This window comes from Phalacrocorax aristotelis, chromosome 7, assembly GCF_949628215.1.
Source record: "Phalacrocorax aristotelis chromosome 7, bGulAri2.1, whole genome shotgun sequence".
Lineage (NCBI taxonomy): Eukaryota > Metazoa > Chordata > Aves > Suliformes > Phalacrocoracidae > Phalacrocorax > Phalacrocorax aristotelis.
In genome coordinates, this window is record NC_134282.1 from 55,496,688 (window position 1) to 55,517,243 (window position 20,556).

At 46.8% G+C, this 20,556-nt stretch overlaps 1 protein-coding gene across 6 annotated transcripts in view; it reads left to right on the forward strand.

Annotated features, from left to right (window-relative positions):
• Positions 1-20,556, forward strand: part of PPIP5K1 (diphosphoinositol pentakisphosphate kinase 1) — a 51,027-nt gene that overhangs the window by 5,932 nt on the left and 24,539 nt on the right. For 5 of the 6 annotated variants that reach the window (XM_075100941.1, XM_075100943.1, XM_075100945.1 and 2 more), the window contains 20 exons: positions 585-780; positions 871-961; positions 1,960-2,045; positions 2,281-2,435; positions 3,445-3,546; positions 3,812-3,973; positions 5,030-5,151; positions 5,610-5,711; positions 6,958-7,044; positions 7,491-7,566; positions 8,089-8,198; positions 9,625-9,710; positions 10,123-10,251; positions 13,438-13,559; positions 14,332-14,514; positions 15,407-15,548; positions 16,118-16,341; positions 17,355-17,482; positions 17,976-18,090; positions 19,529-19,636. In XM_075100941.1, coding sequence (XP_074957042.1) covers positions 585-780; positions 871-961; positions 1,960-2,045; positions 2,281-2,435; positions 3,445-3,546; positions 3,812-3,973; positions 5,030-5,151; positions 5,610-5,711; positions 6,958-7,044; positions 7,491-7,566; positions 8,089-8,198; positions 9,625-9,710; positions 10,123-10,251; positions 13,438-13,559; positions 14,332-14,514; positions 15,407-15,548; positions 16,118-16,341; positions 17,355-17,482; positions 17,976-18,090; positions 19,529-19,636 — 2,526 coding nt within the window. The remainder of the gene's footprint in view (positions 1-584; positions 781-870; positions 962-1,959; positions 2,046-2,280; positions 2,436-3,444; positions 3,547-3,811; positions 3,974-5,029; positions 5,152-5,609; positions 5,712-6,957; positions 7,045-7,490; positions 7,567-8,088; positions 8,199-9,624; positions 9,711-10,122; positions 10,252-13,437; positions 13,560-14,331; positions 14,515-15,406; positions 15,549-16,117; positions 16,342-17,354; positions 17,483-17,975; positions 18,091-19,528; positions 19,637-20,556) is intronic. The other variant, XM_075100942.1, reaches the window with a different exon arrangement.

The window sequence follows — 20,556 nt, forward strand, 5'->3', positions numbered from 1 at the left end:
AAAGCTTTTTGAATACACATCTTCTCTCTCAACTTAACTTCGTCCCACTGGATCTTGTACCTTTGTCAGTTATATGGAAGAGCACTTGCTACTGTTTCTCTTCTACTCATAGCTACTTACCATTGTAATCTCCCCTTCGTTTTCTCTCAGATAAGACAAACAGACTGAGCTCCTGGACTTTTTTGCTATAAAACATTTGCAGCTCTTCTCTGAGCCTGCCTAAGTCCACCAACTGTCTTGTTGAGTTATGGGCCAGAGAACATAATGTGGGATTCCAGTCCCTGCTGCTTGTTCAAGTGCCAGATATTTATTTCTGGCTTTAGCATTAGTGCCCAGTAAAAGGAGGTGGTACATACTACCTGGCAAAGAAGTGGTTATTTTGGGCTGCTCCTTAATGATGTTCCCCAGTGGAATCTAGTGGGAGCTAGAAGTGTGTATGGGTTCAAGTCTAGCAAGAGCTGTGAGTGCATAAGTTTGGAAGAAAATCCCTTTTTTGTTCTGCATTGCTGTATTTCTACACTGTTATAGTTTAAATTCAGTAAAATAGTCGACCCTGTACTAAACTGATCTTTGTCTTCCCTCAGCCACCTGAACGGCAGATTGTGGTTGGAATCTGTGCCATGACAAAAAAGTCCAAGTCAAAGCCCATGACACAGATTCTGGAGCGTCTGTGCAAGTTTGAGTATATCACAGTGGTGATTATGGGGGAAGATGTTATTCTGAATGAACCAGTGGAGAACTGGCCCTCTTGTGACTGCCTAATATCGTTCCACTCCAAAGGTAAAATGTCTGTGTCAGGCCTTAGCCTACTTGAGATCTGGGCAAGGGAGCTTCCACTCATAATCTGCTCCACTCCCCCCTGTATTTCAGGATTCCCTCTGGATAAAGCAGTTGCTTATGCCAAGCTGTGCAAGCCATTTCTGATTAATGACCTTGATATGCAGTATTATATCCAGGACAGGTAGGTGTCTGTGATCCATTAAAGCCCCTTCCCTCTCCCTTTGTCTGGTTTCTCTCCTCAGCATGCTGTGCAAACTCCGTCTTCCTGGCCACAAGCAAATGAGTGTGATGGGGAGGAAGGGGGCATTGGCAGTGGCTTTTAGGGGTTATTTCTCCAAAACATGGAGGGGAATAGATCTGGGGGTAGAACCATTGAGGCTTGACTTGTTTTGTTTTCTGGTGCAAATGTCTTGTAAGGAACGGCTAGATGAAGTAGGAAGTGGAAGAGGTCTCACAGAACGAGACTGCCACAACTAAGACAAAAAGGCTAGTCTCTGAGTAAGAGAGTCAAGTAGTGGGATGGGGTTCTGGGACAGAAACTGGGAGCAGTTTCTCTGAGGAGAGTATGTTGGTCAGACACGTCAAAAGGCCTGCCAGTCAGCTCTTGGTAGAGGCCGCCAGCAGTCACGTACTTCGGTTCATACAGCCAGACTGCTTTGGCTGTGTATGGGTAGGACTCATACCAGACCTCAAACCTCCTGCCATGTCTTTGGGTTGTGAGCGGTGTTCCTGTGGGTGCTGACAGGCACACCAAGGTATAACTAGTGAAAGAATTGTGGTTTCCCCACTGACACAGGATGAGAAGAGGCTCTGCTGCATCTGCCTGGCCTGGGTGTTAGGCAGCTTAGCGTGACAGGGCACCCTTCCAGAGGGCAGCTCTGGGTAGGCGGTGTGTGCTGGGTGTGTTGCTGTGGATTGGGCATGTGCTACGAAATGACCGTCCATGTTTAGACCAGGTGGAGATCTACTCTGGGACATCTCTGTCCAGAGTAGGACTGAGGCATGCCCCATACCTGTAGGTCGTATGTAGAGAGCATGTGCTTAGAAGTATTTGCACTCTGTCTTGAGGCTTTTTTGTGTTCACTTGACTTTGTTCTTCATCAGTGGGAATGAAGCCTTTCCCTTGGCTTGTACTGAGGACCTTGTAGACTATTCTGACACTGTTCCTGTCCTCTACAGGCGTGAAGTGTATCGGATCCTTCAGGAAGAGGGAATAGACTTGCCCCGCTATGCTGTGCTCAATCGGGACCCCGATAGACCAGAAGGTCAGTGTCCAGGCCCTACCGAAAGCCATTTTCACATACTGTACTATTTAAGATATTCTGCAGAGAATAGGTACGGATATCAGTTTGAAGAGGCCTGATTCACAAGTCTGTTGTTTTTTGTGGACAAAGGTCACAACAGCAGAACTGGCTGACTGGCCAGGACCGAAGGGCTTCGGCTCTGCGCTAGGGCTGTCTCACCCTTTCCTAACATGCTGCTGCTGTGCTTTGTCTTCAGAGTGCAACTTGGTGGAAGGAGAGGACCACGTGGAGGTGAATGGAGCTGTTTTCCCAAAGCCATTTGTAGAGAAACCAGTCAGTGCTGAAGACCATAATGTGTATATTTACTACCCGACGTCAGCAGGTGGGGGCAGCCAGCGACTCTTTCGGAAGGTGAGGAGCAGGACTCCAGTTTTGGTGTTGGAACCAACAGATCTGTGGCTCTGAGGCCCATGTGGCTTCAGGTGGGACAGGTGAAGGGGAAAGGAAGGTGTTGTGTTGGGGAAATCGAGACCACCTTAGAACTTCTAGTTCAACCCAATCTACCTGGGGACTGCAGAAGGACATGTTGTAGTGCTAGTGCTGACTTCACCTTCCCCGTCCTCTGTTTGAGCTGTGTCCTGTCTAGCAGTCAGGAGACTGACATGGAGAACTGTGTTCCTTGTTGAATTGCATGCTGTTTTTTCCAGATCACTTCCTCAGTGTATCAAGATTTGTTATTTTTAAACTTATGGTACTGTCTTCTAACATCGTGGTTGCTTTTCTCAGCTTAGTGCAGCTTGGAAATGTGACAAATGCAATATTTATTCCCAGATTCCACAGGGAATCTGCCCTCACTCACTTCCTCCACTTTGCCAACAAGCAGTTAATAGCTGTGATGTATCTTTTTTTCCAGTCAGTTATGCATCTGCCATTAATAATCTTAAAATGGTTGTTTCCTTAGCTAATATACAGGCATGCCACGTGAGGGTGTATCCAAAGCCTTACTAAAAATCAGAACCACATCATCCTCTGTCCATACGATCAGTCAGCTGTCCTAGAAGGAAGTTAAATTGGTCTGATTACCACCTGTCATCATTTGTTTTCATTTGCTTATTAGCTAGGCTCCGTACTTTCTAGGTCTTTGTCCACTGTTTTTTGTTCCATATCCTTGCAGTGATTGGAGTTAACCTAATGGTCTATAATAACTTTTCTCCTCTGTAAAGCTGGAAAAGGATATACCTACTGTCTGCGTTTTGGAGTCTCTTTTGTCCTCCATAAATAAGCGTGGTGTAATAGCTGGGGGTTCTGAGAGGCGTTCTGCTAATTCTCTACATATGGGATGAAACTTAGGTTTTTTGTTCTTCCATTTAAGAAAAGGAGCCCCATGCTCTTCCCTGAGGTGTTTATTCTGTGCTTTCAGATTGGCAGCCGGAGTAGCGTGTACTCCCCAGAGAGCAGTGTAAGGAAGACAGGCTCGTACATTTATGAGGAGTTCATGCCTACAGATGGCACTGATGTAAAGGTAAGGAAAACCCTGGAATAGCTCCTTCCTTCTCCAGGCCTGGGATGGCTGAAGGTTGGGCAGTCCTACTTAGGTTCCGGAGTGTTTGTTCAAGCTGTGAGGTGCTGATTGTGCAGCTTGCATCCCAAAGCGGGGAGCAGGTGCTCTATACAGGAGGTCTGTGTGAGACCATCTGATCTTCTCTCTGCGTCTGCAGCAGAAACACCACCTGGAAGCTGCAGTTAGTCTAGGTGGTTATGTCAGGTGTAACTATTTCTCTTCCCAGGTGTACACTGTTGGGCCGGACTATGCCCATGCGGAGGCTCGCAAATCCCCTGCTTTGGATGGGAAGGTTGAACGGGACAGTGAAGGGAAAGAAATTCGTTACCCAGTCATGCTGACTGCCATGGAGAAACTAGTTGCCCGGAAAGTCTGTGTAGCCTTTAAGGTCTGTGTTTTCTCTCCTACACAAGCAGGATACTCCATGAATGTATGATTGGAATGTTGGTCTGCGTTAAAGCTTGAGCTTTGTTACCCCAGTGTGTCTCTGGTGTGGCAATCTTCCACGCCTGATGCCAGTTGTGTCTCTGCTGGCTGGATGCAGCTGGTCCTGCTGGCCATGGCAGTTTTCTGGTCAGAGGTGATTGGGAAGGCAGGAGAGCCTGCAGCAGACACCCTCTGTGCTGGCAGGTGGCTGGTGTCCAGCATATATCTGAACATTTAATATTGGATTCTGAGGATACTGCTGTCCATCTGACCTGCACTCATCCCGCCTTTACTGTTTCCTAGTTTTGTTTGTATAGAAAGCTTGGTGGTCTTTTCTTCTGGGTGTGGTGGTGTTTTGTGTTTTTTTTCCCCCTATTTTTGATCTGGCTTTGGTGTACATTTGTGTTCTGTTTTACAGGTCAGAAGGGTGAGTGTGTGTGTCTAGGTGTGGTTCAATGACATGCTCAGCAATGCCAGCAGAAGCAGCACTTGGCTACTTGTCCTGCCCGCACTGCAATCTGCAACCCATGCAGTTGTGCTAATACAGCTGTGGGCTTGTCCTCTCTTGTAGCCTTTTCCACACAGTGATGGATGTCTTTGCCTGCACCACTTATTGTCTGTAATTGTCAGTCTGGTTCTAAACGGTTGGATTTAGAGGCAAGAGCAGAAAAGCCAGAAGCTGCTCTGTCTTAAGCCTTTAGAGCTTTGGGGGTGGGGGGGGGCAGCCCTGACGGCTTAATCTGGGGCTCACAGGTTGAGCCTTTGATACAGCTGTGAGGGTGTAAAGGTTTCTCTAAAGGGCCTGTTGCTGCTGGCTGGTGGCTGTGTGTTTATACTTCTTCAAGGCTCGTAGGTAGCATAGAGCGGAGGGTGGCTGCAGCACCAGTGGAGCTGAACTGGGCCATGTGTGCTAGCTGGGTCTGTGTGTGTGTGCCCCACTTGGCTGGGCAGCTGCTGTTCCCTTGCTGCACTCCCTCATAGTGTGCCTGAGTCCTGTGTCCTCTGCTTCCTCATGCAGCAAACAGTGTGTGGGTTCGACCTCCTGCGGGCAAACGGCCACTCTTTTGTTTGCGACGTGAACGGCTTCAGTTTCGTGAAGAACTCTATGAAGTATTACGATGACTGTGCCAAAATCCTAGGGTATGTAAAATTCAAGTTTTGATAGCGGGGTAAGGTAACTCATAGCAAGGTAAAATGAAGGCAGAGTCCTGATCAGTATGTTGGAGAAGTCTGCAGGTGGTTCATAGGGGAACATTTGTTCAGCAGGTGAAAGCTCGGCTCTGGGAGGAATGGGTTAATTATTTTTAGCCCCTGGAGCTCCTGCCTGCATTGGCATTAGCTGTCTTTGTCTACAGCTAGATGTATCTTACAGGACTTTTCATTGGATGCTAAGCCCAGCTGCAGTATCGGTAATGCAAGGGAAATCGGTGTCCCTTTGGGGTGCCCTAACTAGCCCAGGGTGTGATAGATGTCTCTGCGAGGAAGGTGAGGAGAAATTCTGTGGCTCTCTTCAAATCTTTCAGCTGGACCACTAAGGAGGAGGTGGAGAACCAAGGGAATGGAATTTCTCGTGAATTTTGTATTCTAATTTCTTCCAGAAATATAATCATGCGTGAATTGGCTCCCCAGTTTCATATTCCCTGGTCCATCCCAACAGAGGCAGAAGACATTCCCATTGTCCCCACAACTTCAGGCACCATGTGAGTACCTGCCATCCTCTCAAAAGCGTGCTGGTGGTGGCTACATGAGGGACAAAGTGAAAAACCCTGTCCAAGGGATGGTGTTCTCCAGCTGCTGTGTTGGTTGCAACCCTGAAATGCCTGTGGAAAGGCTTAACCATGCACAAGAAAGGGGTGGTAGGTGGTAAATTAGTCGTAGGTTTGATGAATGCAGACAAGCAGTCATTGAAGGAATTATAGAAACTGCTCACATGGCTTTCAGAAGGCCCAAATTCTTGATCAGCACGGGAAATGGATTAGGGCATCGCTGTAGCTGGCTCACTGTTCAGTGGGGTGCTACTCAGAGAAAATGTGCGTTGAGCTGCCAGTGAAATGCGTAGAAAACAATTAGCTGAAGTACTCACATTACCTGTACACTTGGCAGACCCTCAGTTGATACTGGTAGCCTTACTAGTTTTCCACCACATAAGGCTAAAAGACCAAAGGCAAAAGTTTCTTTGTGATCCTTAGCACACTTGTATGAAGTGAACAAAGTAGGTGCTACAGAAAAGGTAGATTGAGAGTAGTCATCCTTCCTTTACTGTGTGATCATCTGTGGCAAAACCACAAACACTGCACAGCTCACAGGACTGCTGGCTTCAGCAACACCTTGTGACAATGAGACTGCTAGAATTGATCCCCATTACTCTGAGATCCTTTAAGAAATAGTTGGATATTGTAGTATCTGAAAAAGCAAACTCATGTAGCCCTTCTGAAATTAGCCACCCTAACTACTGGTTCCTGCAGGTGGCTGATTGCTATGGGATCTTTCCACGTACAGCTCTTACTGGTTGCTCGAAGACAGGACCCCAGCTGTAGGACCATTCTTCTGAACCAAGCTGTTTTCTCCTGGGTCTTTCTAAGTGGGCCTATGAGCATTACACAAGTTGGGCATGAAAACAAGCTTGGCACAATTCAAAACACTGTTTCTGTAGATTCTGTAACATCCAGCCTGGTCCTTTCTGCAGATGCGGTTCTGCCTGTTGTATTTTGGTACCGTGGTGCTTTTCTCCCATAGGAAACCAAATGACCTGGTAGTATCTGCAATACTTTGACTGCTTTTACAGCCTTGGCACTTGTGCCTGGTTTAGTCTGGGAGATGTTCTGCCACTGATGAGGAAAGCAGCTGTCAAAAGAATGGAACTGGAAGAACAATGGGAAGCTACTTTCTGGTGGCAATTCTGGAGTGTGGGGACATTTTTGTCAGGTGTGTCTTGTATTTCCCCAGGATGGAGCTTCGTTGTGTTATTGCAGTCATCCGGCATGGAGATCGCACCCCAAAGCAGAAGATGAAGATGGAAGTTAAGCATCCCCGGTAAGAGTCAAGGCAAGAGGATGCTATGCTGCCGGGAAGTGAGGAAGGCCAGTGTTTTGAATCAAGGGGAGGAGCAGAAGGGCTGAGCGCATGGGAGGCAGTGCTTTTTCCTGGCTCCATTTAAGAAAATGCTTTCTGCTCAGTTGAGGGAGGCCCCTTTCCCCATAAGGATCCTGGCACCCTCTCTGTGAACACTGGAAGAAAGAGCGAAGGTCTGCTAGGTGCTGCAAAGGGAAGTGCCCCACTAGATGGGAAGCTAGTTGCTGCTTCCTTTTCATACCTGTGGCTGGAAGCAGGTTTTTTCAGAATTTCTGAACCACAGGAAAGAGCCAGTGGGTCTGCTGGTTCTCCCTGAAGAAGAGATTGTGAATACATATGTAGGGATGACAGTCCTTAAAGCACTGAAACAGCAGAAAATGGATCAAGGTTCTTTGTTGTCTGTTCAGGTTCTTCGAATTATTTGAGAAATATGATGGCTACAAGACAGGGAAGTTGAAGCTGAAGAAACCAGAGCAGCTACAGGTGAGGGGAGTCCTCTCTGGGGTTGTGTGGGACATGCAGATAATATAGATCCCAGCATGAGGCAATTCTTTGGGAGGGTGGAAGTCCTCAAAAGGGCAACAGTTTGTCGCACAAACACTCCCTTTCTCATTTCCCACCCTGCACACACTCAGCTGGGTGATAGTAGGAGAATGGAATAGAAACTGTTCCTGGCTAATGTGAAGACTGTAGGGTGGGGATGACCTGATGCAGCTTGCCCATCTGTTGTGGTTGCCTCTAGTGAAAGATGGGTCCGGGCTAGGGAGTGGGGCAGTTGGATGCACCTGCTTGGTTCTGCGTGGGGCTGGAGCACAGGGTGGGCATGAAGCAAACTGCAGTGTGAAAGTTTGTCCTGCCTGAGCTGTGTCTTATGAAATGACATGTCTCTGATGAGTGTCTATGTGAACGTGATGCTGGGTGAAACCATCTGTAGGCCTTGCAAGAGTACAGTGGTGAGTCTAAGGCAGAATTGCTGGATGCTTGAGACTGAGTGCTCTCCAACAGGAAGTGCTGGACATTGCACGGCAACTTGTGGTGGAGCTGGGAACCCACAGTGACTGCGAGATTGAGGAGAGGAAATCCAAACTGGAACAGCTGAAGAGCGTCTTGGAGATGTAAGGGTTCATATCTCGGGGCACTGTGAGTTTGTCTCAGAGCTGCGGGTCAGCATGTGATGTGGAAACACACTGTGCTGCTGATGTCCTGGCCGGCTGGCTCCCCAGAGGTCCGAGTTTCCTCCATCCCCTGTTAGCAGCTGTACGTGAAAGGTGCCATCTCTTAACGTTTTTGCCCTTGTGTCAAAGCCACCAATGATTCTTGTTCCAAGTGTGCCTGGTTTTTGGCTAAACAACTTGAGACAAAACTGAGCTTCCTTTGCTGCAGGAGAGGAACGGGAGTCCTGCAGGGACCCCATTGATATGAAGCATTTTGATGAATTTGGAACAAATCATGTTTTAAATAAGGTTGTTCTGGTGCCAGAAGTTTAACAAAAGGCGCTTGGAAAACGAGAAAAGATGTTTGTGTCCTCTTAGGTTTCATACAGCCAAAATAAAAGACAATGTGAGCTACAAAGATGATCAAGGGACTGGAGCATCTCTCTTACAAGGAAAGGCTGAGACACCTGGGTTTGTTCAGCCTGGAGAAGAGAAGGCTGAGGGGGGATCTCATCAATGCCTATAAATACCTGAAGGGTGGGTGTCAGGAGGATGGGGCCGGGCTCTTTTCAGTGGTGCCCAACGCCAGGCCAAGGGGCAACGGGCACAAGCTGGAACACGGGAAGTTCCCCCTGAACATGAGGACAAACCCCTTCCCTGTGCGGGTGCCAGAGCAGGGGCACAGGCTGCCCAGAGAGGCTGTGGGGTCCCTTCCCTGGAGACATTCACCCCCCGCCTGGACGCGGTCCTGTGCACCCTGCTCTGGGTGTGCCTGCTCACGCAGGGGGTGGAGCAGGATGAGCTCCAGAGGGCCCTTCCAGCCCCCACCAGTCTGGGATTCTGTGAATATGGTGGTGTTGGCATCTTTGAAACAAAAGAAGGGTTTCTCTCAGAACTGTAGCTCACTATGGCATACACAGGCAGTGTTTGTGTTCAAGCCATGTCTGTGGAGCACAGATGATGAATTTTTGCTATGATTCCTTCCCCTGCTCTTTCTGCTCATTACAGATGTGGTTATCCTCAGAGCAGCTGGCAGATTGGTTTTTTCCCTGTGATCTCATTAATTCACTTGTTAAAGATGTAGGCAGAAATTAGCTAAGGTTGTTTAAAGCCCTGGTGGGGTATGAGATCACAGAGTGCTGTCAGCTGAAGAGCAGGCAAGTAAATGGATCTTGGAATTTCATTTGGGGGAGTTGTTTGGCTTTTTTTCGGGCTGTGTGCCAGGTCAGAGGTAGATGGCAAAAATATTCATGTTCCACGGCAATTGGCGTTACAGCAGAAAGTCTTTGCCTGTGTGGTATTTTTGCTGTGTGCTGCCTAGGGACCTCTGGGCAAAGGGTGAGTGGAGTTCATTTGTTTATTGCCTCCCCCTGTCTTCTTGTGACAGGTATGGACATTTTTCTGGCATTAACCGTAAGGTTCAGTTGACCTATCTGCCTCATGGACATCCAAAAGCCGCAAGTGAAGATGAAGGTAAAGAATTGCTGGATGATGTTGCTGCCATGATCTTCAAGCCTGGTGTTCGAGAGTGCGTCAGCTATCCTACCCATATAGGCCCCTGGATTTGCAAGCAAAATTGGTGACCTATGTCTTACCTTTGCTCATCTCATATGAAGGGTTGGGTGATGAATGACGTAGCGTACCAATATACCCCGGATGGTGCCGCAGGGCTTATGCTTCCAATTTCATAAATGTCAGCCTATATCTTCAAAAAGTAGTGACTCTTAATTTTGTTCTTGCTAATTTGGTTCCTGGGAATTTGGGGTCAGGCTTGTGCTGAGAATGCTCTGCAAGGTTCTGTTGACAACCTCTTCTTCCTCCCCTGCTCTCCCCGTGCAAGCTCAGCTTTGAGATCTGATGTAGTGAGTACCTGTTTGTCTCCTAGAAGCTCGTCGAGAGTCTTCCCCATCTCTTCTTCTCGTGCTTAAGTGGGGTGGAGAGCTGACCCCAGCAGGAAGAGTCCAGGCAGAAGAGCTGGGGCGAGCCTTTCGCTGTATGTACCCTGGTGGCCAAGGTGAGCTTTGTCCCTGTATCTCCGGTCCTGTCGTGTCACTGCGCGAGGCTGCCCAGCCCACCAGTGTGAGGGATGCTCAGACATCTGCGGGCTGTGTGCAGCCTGTGTGACTCAGGCCATCACTGGTGGTCGTCTTTTGAGCTGACCTGGTAGGGATAAGTAATTCAAGTGGGTTTTGAACCCAAAGATCCCTAAGCTGGCTAGAGATGTCTGCTGCAGTGGTTAAACTTTAGTATGTCTTGGAGCACAATATCATTTTTCAACTAACGTGCCAGTATTCAAGAGAAGCTGTTCTAACAAGATACATTCTGATGCAGCAAATACGATTCAAAATTTATGTATGATTAATGAGGAATTTGTGTCAGATGTAAAGAACAGAGGAAATCTATCTTGGAACACAGATAATTCTGCCTTGAGACAGGAGAATAGGAAGGTAACTTCTCCATATTTTCTCCACCATAATTCTGTTACTCTGAAAAGCATTTAGTACACACACAAATCAACAAAAGCCCAAAGGGAAAAAAAAAAAGGCTGAGATTACCTTTTTCATCCAAGTAAAGAGTCAGAAGTAATACACTGCTACTGTACTGACCTGATGAAACCAGTATTGGATACTGCTTATATTTGACTTATATGTTTAATTAATTGGATTTAATTTATTAAATTTCAAATTAATTAAGCTAATTTAAATCGAATTGGAGAAGATTTCCTTCTGGAATAAGGAAGAGTTACCCTTGTTGGAAAAGGTTTGGATACTTAAGCAAACTGGACATACATAAGTCCATGGCCCCTGACGGGATGCACCCATGAGTGCTGAGGGAGCTGGCAGATGTCACTGTGAGGCCACTCTAGATTATCTCTGAAAGGTTGTGGGTACTGAGGGAGGTGGCTGAGGACTGCAGGAGAGGAAGTGTCACTCTTAGCTTCAAAAATGACAAGGAGGACCGAGGGAACTGCAGGCTGGTCAACCTCATCACACGTCCCTGGGATGGCGATGGAGCAGCTAATCCTGGAAACCGTTTCTGTGCACATGAAGGACAGGAGGGTGACTGGGAGTAGTCAGCATGGACTCACAAAGGGAAGTCATGCTTAACCAACCTGGTAACCTACAGTGAAGTGACTGGGTTGTTTAGATGAGGGGAGAGCAGTGGCTATGGCCTACTTTGACTTCAGTAAGGCTTTTGACATTGTCTCTGGTAACATCCTCATAACGAAGTATGGGCTGGATGAGCAGACAGTGAGGTGGATTGAAAGCTAGCTGAACAGCTGGGCTCGGAGGGTGGTGATCAGTGGCACAAAGTCTAGTTGGAGGCCAGGAACTAGCAGTATAGCCCAGGGATGAAAACTGGGTCCAATCCTCTTTAATGTCTTCATTAATGATCTGGATGATGGAGCAGATTGCAGCCTCAGCAAGTTTGCAGATGATACAAAACTGGGAGGAGTGGCTGGTATGCCAGAGGGTCATGCTGCCATCTAGAGGAACCTTGACAGGCTGGAGAAATGGGCTGGCAGGAACCCAGTGATGTTCAACAAAGGGAATTGCAAAGTCCTGCCTCAGGGGAGGAACAACCCCCTGCACCAATATATGCTGGGGCCCAATCAGCTGGAAAGCAGTTTTGCAGAAAAGGACCTGGGGATCCTGGTGGACACCAAGTTGAACATGAGCCAGCATGTCCCCCTTGCCACAAAGAAGGCAAATGTTATCCTGGGCTGTATTAGGAGGAGTGTTGCCAGCAGGTCAAGGGAGGTGAGCTATGAGGTCAGATGCTTGTGATCTTAAGAGCACATTTTTAGGAAACATGAGGATAAACTTTCCAAAAGATGAGAAAACTAGGTGCACACAGTGTTGCTTGCTGCAAGGTGCCAACAAATAGAGCAGACTGTCAGTGCACAGAGACTAAAGGAGGAGGAGCAGTATTTGACAGAGGATCTTTGTGGCAAGGCATGTGTACTGTTCTTGAAAATGGGAATGGTGAGTTAGAAAGGCTGGGGACTTCCTGGTGCTGTTGTGGATCTCTGAAGCCCAGAGCTGAGAGGATCAGCCCCTGATTTGGACAAGAGACTGGGGAGACCAGAAGGCAGTGTGCAGGAGAGGCAATTTCAGGAAGTCCAGGGAGTAGACTGCAGCATAATGAGCCAAAACGTGAGAGAAGAGACCTGTCTGCAGAGCTCTGGTCAAGTACAGTGTGGTTACCAGCAAGCTGGGCTGAGCCCTAAGGTATGGTCTATGCCAGTTCTGAACTGACTGTTACATATCTGGTGAGCACCGAGTGGCTGCCCTCTTGCTCACAGTAGGGCTCAGTCTGAACATGTACAAGGTGACTTCGGTCCTTCTGAATCATGGCTTTGGAGAGTTCTGCTTCACATGTCATTCATGGAGAGATCTGATTTTGCAGTGAGATGCTGTGTTCCTGGGCAGCAGTTGGTACATGACAGCTTTGTCCAGATGTGCAGCTGACTTCTGGCTGGTGCCTGTCCTTTTCTAGCAGGGTGTTTCTCTGAGTTGTGAGCTCAGAGCTAGGAGCAGTTTTCCCATCTTCTCATGCAACGTGATGGGGTACTGTGCAAAATCATCATGGGATGCCAGGCAGCAGCAGATTAGTCACTGTCTTTGGAGGGTCTGACTCAAGACCTGCATGAGTTGCTTTCTTCAATTACTGATCTGACTCCTGTGGTGGACTCAGCCATCGTAAATAAACGAGCATTTTGTGCCATAAGATAATTGTAGCCCCACAGGATATGTTTTGGAAATCAGGTGCCTCCTACTGAATAGCTCTGCCTGCAGCTCCAATGGCAGCAGCGCCTGCTCTTGCGCAGAAAGCAAGTAGAAGGAGGCAAATTTTTTTGTGCATCTTTGTTCTGTACAGGGCTGTTCCAGCTAGCAGTACAGTTATGGACTGTTCAGAGAGGGTTGCTGCAGAGTTTGGCCAGCGTGAGACTTGAGTGGCAAATGCTCACTTTTTTCCTCAAAATGAACTTTCCCAGGTTAAGCAAAGCCTGAATCAAATTTCTAGTCGTCATGTATGGCTAGAACTGTCTATTTTGGAGCAGCCTAAATGCTGTGAAAGTGATTAATTCTCTACGTAACTTCATTACTGCAATAAAGTTTGTTGTCTCAAGCAGTATATTCAGCTGGTAGTTTTGCAGGTGTCAGAATATTAATTTTGAGTTTGTTCTCTGTTCCAGGTGATTACGCTGGTTTCCCTGGATGTGGCTTGCTCAGGCTGCACAGCACCTATCGTCATGATCTCAAGATCTACGCCTCAGATGAGGGACGAGTTCAGATGACAGCAGCAGCTTTTGCAAAGGTTCTTCCTCTCTTTTGGGCATCTGTTAGTCCTGCTACATTAGTCCTAAAATATGCCAGCTCTAAAAGAAAACCTCTTGTGATGAGGAAGGACCTGTCCTAGGAGCTTCCGCCTCTGTCGGGGGGACAGTGGTAGACTATGCTAATAGCAAGTGTATGGAGCAGTTCTGAAAATCCAGTGTAGCTGCACATGTATGTTGTCTTTGGTGTCCTGTGCAGGACTGGACTGTGACTGGAGAAGGAGTTATTTATGGATTATTGCTGGTTTTTGATGTTAGACCACATCAAACCTGTTGCTGAGTATTAATTGCCTACAAAATGAGTGTTTCTTGGATGCCTGCCCAGCCAGAGGGGTTATTCCTTGACTGCTGGGTTTAAAAGGAGAATGAAATGTCTTTGGTGCAGTGTGGGGTGGGGGCTGGGGAGAAGACAGGTTCATCTGCAATTGAAGCTTGAGCCAAGGGGAATACTGTGGTGACCTTAGCTGTTCTTCAGAGCCTGTGCTGTATCAACATTTTCCAGCAAACTGAGTTGGCTGTTCAACAATTGCCTATACAAATCTGGGGCTGCCACAGGCAGAGCTGGCCTTTTGCCTCAAATAGCTCTAGAAGCATGCCAGAGTCACTGGTGACTGTGGGTGCTGTTGCTGTAAAACTGCTCTTCAAGGACAGTTGAGATTTCAGTCCAGTTGGCTGAAGGCTAGCCATGGAACAACCAGAAATGTTTGTTGCTTGGGTTGCGCATAGCTGAAATCTTGTCCTGTGTTGCTTTAGGGTCTGCTGGCCCTGGAAGGAGAGCTGACCCCCATCCTTGTGCAAATGGTGAAAAGTGCCAATATGAACGGTCTCCTGGACAGTGACAGTGATTCCCTTAGCAGCTGTCAACACAGAGTGAAGGCACGACTGCATGAAATCATGCAGAAGGATGCTGAGTTCTGTGAAGAAGATTATGAAAAGGTAAAGCACCTGTGCGGCTTTATTGTATCTGGAAATAGAATAGCATTGCTGCAGTGGTTTGACATGAAGCCTGCTGGAGTGCGAACAGTAGTTTGGTTAGTCTGAGATCAGTTATGGTCAAAATTACAGAATATAAACAGAACTTAGGAAAGGAAAGGGTAGGTTAATAGCCCCTGCCCTTCTCCAGGTGAAAATCTTCCATGTTGCTCCACTGTCCTCTCCAAGAATCATCATGGTACCTTCCCCTCCCTTTACAAGTCCCAGTGCTAAAAGAAGAGTTCTCGTGGTTTACTGTATGCTGCCCAGAACAATCCCAGTTGCTGTGGAAAGGGAGAGTGCCTTGCCAGATTCTGGATCCGTGCTCTGTGCATGTGTGAACAGATCTTTTGGATACAAACCCTTTTGTGGTCCTATCAGTATCTGATGACTGCAGAGTAGAGAGAGCATGGGTTACATCCAGGACAGCAACCAATAAAAGCACTATAGCTGCTTCTCCAGCAAGTCCCCAAAACACTGTTTTTCCTGACTTGAGATCTGATTACTGGCCTGAAATCCATTACTATTAAGGAACATATTTATCACCTCAAAGAACTACTTAAAACTTCAATGAAGCTGTTCTGCTCAAGCACAGAAGCAAAATGAGACAGGAGTGGATATTGTAGGTGGAGGGAGGTCTGATCTGATAGGAGCAGTTGTTTGCTCCCTCTGATTTTGGTCCTAATGGAGGTTTTTAAAACGCCTAGCTACCCCTAGGAATAGGCCAGCTTATCACGCTCAGCTGGGGGCACAACTTTTGTACCTAATCAGAAAGCAGTACAACTACAGAAAGCAGACGTCTTGTGTTCCCAGTTTGTAAAGATGCTAACTGATCTCTTCTGGTATCTTCTCTCAGCTAGCACCTACGGGCAGTGCTTCTCTGCTCAACTCCATGACATTTATCCAGAACCCTGTAGAGGTCTGTAACCAGGTGTTCACCCTGATTGAGAATCTCACCTCCCAGATACAAAAACGTCTGGAAGACCCAAAATCTGCAGGTGAGCATCAGAACTGGAAAGTGTCTGGAGCATATTCATTTATTGTTACATCTTCAGAGCCCTGAAAGACCACTATTGTTTATGTTTGTCCGTAGCAAAGAAATTCTAAAATTAAATTCTGTGTGTGCTATTGATGTAGAAGGCTCATATTCTACTTTCAACTACTGTTAAAGAGAGCTGTAATGTAAAGGAAATTGTATGCGCATCTTGGGTTTAGAGTAGATGTAAACAGCAGCAGTATAGGCTGGAGGGGTATGCCTTTTTTTTTTCCAAGCATTTCCTGGAGGGGAGCTCAAGACTGTATAAACAGCAAGTTTCAGTCATGATTTACTCGTTGCTAAGGATTTCCCTAATAACAGTGCCAAGGTTTTGAAAAGGCATCTGCGGCTTATTGCTGCAGGTTAGAACTCTGTGCAACAGGTCCAATGGCTTTTCCAGTCTAGAATTCCTGTGGGTATAATAATAATCAGAGCCCTTCTGTGCTGGGAGAAGTCAGTCATAGCTGTCACTTGAAATCTACACAGAAGTAGTCAGGTTGTGAATGTGATTTGGTGTTCTCTGTTGTTTAGACCTGCAGCTGTACCACAGTGAGACTTTAGAACTGATGCTGCAACGCTGGAGTAAGCTGGAGCGAGATTTCCGCATGAAGAATGGGCGTTATGACATCAGCAAGATCCCTGATATCTATGACTGCATCAAGTATGACGTACAGCACAACTGTGCACTGAAACTGGAAGGCACAGCTGAACTCTTCAAACTCTCCAAAGCCCTGGCAGATGTGATCATACCCCAGGTATAGCCTGTCCTGCCTGTGTGACGATGTTTTAGTGTCAGTTTCTGACCCTTTCCCTGTCTGTTTTTTCTTGATTCTCTTGCACATTAACTCTCAAGGCAGTGTATCACAGGTATTTCTCAGATATATCTCTTAGTGTTTGTATAAGGCCAAAACCATTTATGACTTAAGACGTGGCAGGGCTGTCTTCCTGGATGAGGATTCTGACAGCATCAGAATAATGAACAGCTGACACAGCAGTTCACTGCAGTGCGTCATAGCACAGCTTTGAGCTGGGTGTGTGTGCTAAGGCAACGTCCAGTTCTCCACATGCAAGATTGTAGACTGGAAGAGAGATTTCTGTGTTAAAGCGAAGGCTTGTTCTGGCAAGCTTGTTGTTCTTGTCAAACTAGAACTTGTTCAGTTTGCGAAGTTGGCTTGCTTCTTGCAAAGTTTATGCCCATGAACATGGAATCGGAAAGGAGGGCCACATGCAACAGATCTCTGTATTCACCTTTGTTGTGTCCCATTTCTGGCAGAACTGCTTCATTTGTGTGGGATGAGCTTCTACCAGCAAGGTCCAATTGCGCTTGGCCCATGTAGAGCATAAGTGGTCTTCTAAACTTTTTCACAGCGTTCCTGATGAGATGCAGTTTGGCTATTTCCAGCATAGCACTTCAAGTTTTATCTTTACAAGTAGCAGTTGTTGCATTAATGCTCATGCCAGGTCAGGGTATAAATTTGTGTGTCATGAGAGGAGGTTCCCTGATGGTACTTGCCCCTCTCAGCTGTTGGAAGCATACTGACAGTCATGTCTAGACAGATTGGATTCTTGGAAGAGTCTCTGTCCTCTGTTATGCTGTGCAATATGTGGGAGAAAAAAAAAGAGAAAGGTGCTGAGTGTCCTTTCCCTTTCTGTCATTGCTTAACTGTGGTGGTGCTTGTGGACAGGACTGTTGAAATCCAGCCTCCTTTCATGTGAGGATGTGGCAAAGAACCAGGGCTCAAGGGTATCTTTTGTTTTGTTCCTGCAGGAATATGGGATTAATAAGGAGGAGAAACTGGAGATTGCTATTGGCTTTTGTCTTCCTCTCATTAAAAAGATCCAGTTGGACCTACAGAGAACTCATGAAGATGAGTCTGTCAACAAACTACATCCCTTGTAAGGATTGTGCTGCATGCTGCTGGTGGTGGGGAGGGGAGCTTTGGAGCAGTGTGTGGGAACCGTGCCAGAAGAGTGTACTGGTGTGGAAGGAGGCACTGAACGTGCACTGAAGGACACACCAAGAGGGAGGCATGTTGGTTCTCTCTAAGACTAGAAGGGAAATGAAAAGGCACGTTGAGGCTGCTGAGCGGGTGCACGGTGCCACAGAAGTTTAAACCCCTTGTAGCTGTATGGTGCTGCCTTCGTCACTGTCTCTGCAAGAGGCAAGTGCTGGTGTGATGAGGCCATCTCTGCCCCACCATGTGTCTCCATGAGGATACCATAAAACTTTCTGCTTCTGTGCCCAATGCTCTCACTGTTCTGTTCCTGCTGCTCTAACAGTTCCCAGTGTGGGATTATCTTACTCCACTGAGTGTGCAGAAATGCTGCTGTATGATAGATGGCAACTCATTGGCAGGCTATGAATAACATTGGGCTGATTTTGGCTTAGGTACTCAAGAGGAGTTCTGTCACCAGGTCGCCATGTTCGGACACGGCTCTACTTCACCAGTGAGAGTCATGTGCACTCTCTGCTCAGTATCTTCCGCTATGGGGGGCTCCTGGATGTAAGTGTCCCAGCAATGCTCGCAGAGTAAGCCTCCCTGCTTTTCTTCAGTGGCCCTTTCCAAGGTGGACAGTGTGTGTTTGTAGGTTGCCCCTCTAGCCAGCTCCTCCAGTAACGATGTGCATCAGTGACCCGTGGCCAGCTCCATCTCTGCTGTGTTTGCATGCTGCAGCTTCCTGCCTTTCTAGCACGTAGGAGGATTGTTCTTCCTCAGTCCTGACACTGCCTGCCTTGCTTGTACGGAGGCATATCCTGCTGGTTTCAGATGAGTAGACCACTTGCCTGTGTAGGAGGATAGCGCTATGAGGCAATGGGGATGAGGGAGTTCCTCTCTTCCTGCCTCCTTCAACCCCTTATTTCAAGAGCTTGGCCCTGTTATTTAGTGACTCTCTGTCAATTCCAAGTCAAGAAAAACAGTTTGCTTATAGAGGAAGTGACTTGAGGTTGCAAATGCTTAGGAGGTGCTCTCTACCAGAGGGACATATGACACATTTTTAGGGGACTAACTTATCCAATCCAACCTTTACTTGCTCTTGTAACCTGCTTCCTGAAGGAACTGGCATGCAGGCCATGAGAAAAGCTCTGCTTTAAACTCTTTGAGAGACACTCTGATTTATCTTCCCATTTTTAAGCGTGGTGTTCTGAAATGCCTTGAGAGATTGGGCTTACTTAACAGGTATGATTTCTGATGTCTGTGGAAGCTCAGTGTATCTGTAGGCAGTGATCATGCAAGTACTTCTGAGCTGTGCACTGAATAAGATGTTACTTTATTCCCTGGCTTGAGTGTCAGAGGATGCTGTGTTGCCAGCCCAGGGATATTAGGCTGCATCTGGGTTTGTTTGTGCTGGTGGGGTTCATTTCACATCCATGAAGGTGGTGAGATGCTCCACAGCAGCATGAGTGGCACTTCAGGTACGGCCATTCCCTAGCAGTGCTGGGAAGCAATAAGGGGTGGGCTGCCCTGCCTCGTGGAGCCCAAGGGTCCAGTGTGGTTCTGTAGACTTTTCATTAAGCATCGCATAAAAGCAGCTTCGCCTGGTCTCTTATTTAGCACAAATTCATCCCTTGTGCTTTTTATGAGATTTCTCTAAAGTACTCTATTCTGTAGACCACTGTTTGAGAATGACTGTGTTTGGGAATCTGCTGTGGGCTACGCTTTTCTCCAGTCAGCATGGCATAGGGGCCTTGTGGCTGGATGCGCTCAGGTCTGTGCGTGGATTGTACGGGTAGCTGTAGCGTCCCTCTATGCAGTTGCTCCTTACTGTAAGCACCCCGCCCTCATTGCAAGGTCATCTCTCTTCATGCAAATTAAGCAAGGTGGTTTTTTATGTTATGTTGTTATCTTGTGGAGACACAAACTCTCTCAGACCCATTTCACTGAATGCTGCAAGGTGTCTGCTGTTGCTTATTCCATACGACTGTTTATGTGTATATATCAGGAAAACAAAGACCAGCAGTGGAAGAGAGCCATGGACTATTTGAGTGCTATCTCAGAGCTGAACTACATGACCCAGATTGTTATCATGCTCTACGAGGACAACAACAAGGTGAGGGATATAGCTGTAGGATAAAATCCTTCCTGCCGTGATGCAAGGCACGGTCCCTGAGAGATGAGTTCAGCTGGGAAGTGTGTAACCTGAGCTCTCTCTCCTTGTGAATAAAGATGGACAGATCATTAACACAACTGCTAGTTTTTATTTTTAGGTGGGAGGCAGTGAGCCAGTTAATGCTTGTTACATGTAAGCAGAATGCCACCCTGAGCAGTAATATCAAACTTAAGTAATCAATACTATCTACTTTAAAGCATTTCCTAAAGCAAAATAATTTGCTGTTTCTTAATATTAATTACAGGTGAACAGTAGGAAAAAATAAATCAAATTACATTTGGCAGGTTTTTTCCAAATATTTCTAGGCAATATACAGAAATTCCACATTTGTAAACTTTTTTTTTTTCTTTTAAAAATATAATGATATAGTTAGGAAGGTATATACTGGTATCTTCAGGAAGTAAAGAGAATAATCTAAAAAACAGCCAGAATGTGGATGCTGATGGTGATGACCATAAACAGGTTTGGCACCGAATTGCATGTCCTGAATCCCAGGTCCTGTGACTCAGGTCCTGTACTGCAGGAGGTTGTAGCGAGTGAGGGGAGCAGTCCCTTTCCTCCATACACTGTAGAGTTAAAATCTTGTATTCACAGAGCTGATGTGGGGTTTTGGTGGTAGAAGTGAAATATTTCCTAGCACAGTTTGTCAAAAAAAAACCCAAAACTCTTAATAGAGTGCTTAGGAGTGATGTAAATCTGTTAGTAAGTAGAGATGGTTAAACTTTTGAGTTTACATCATTAGTGCCAGATACTGCAAAAGCTATGGCTTCCCTAAAAAAAAAAAAAATATTAGAGACAGTTACTTAAATCTTGGAACAACCTGACTAAAGGCCTAGGAGGGAACCAATCTCTCCCTGCCC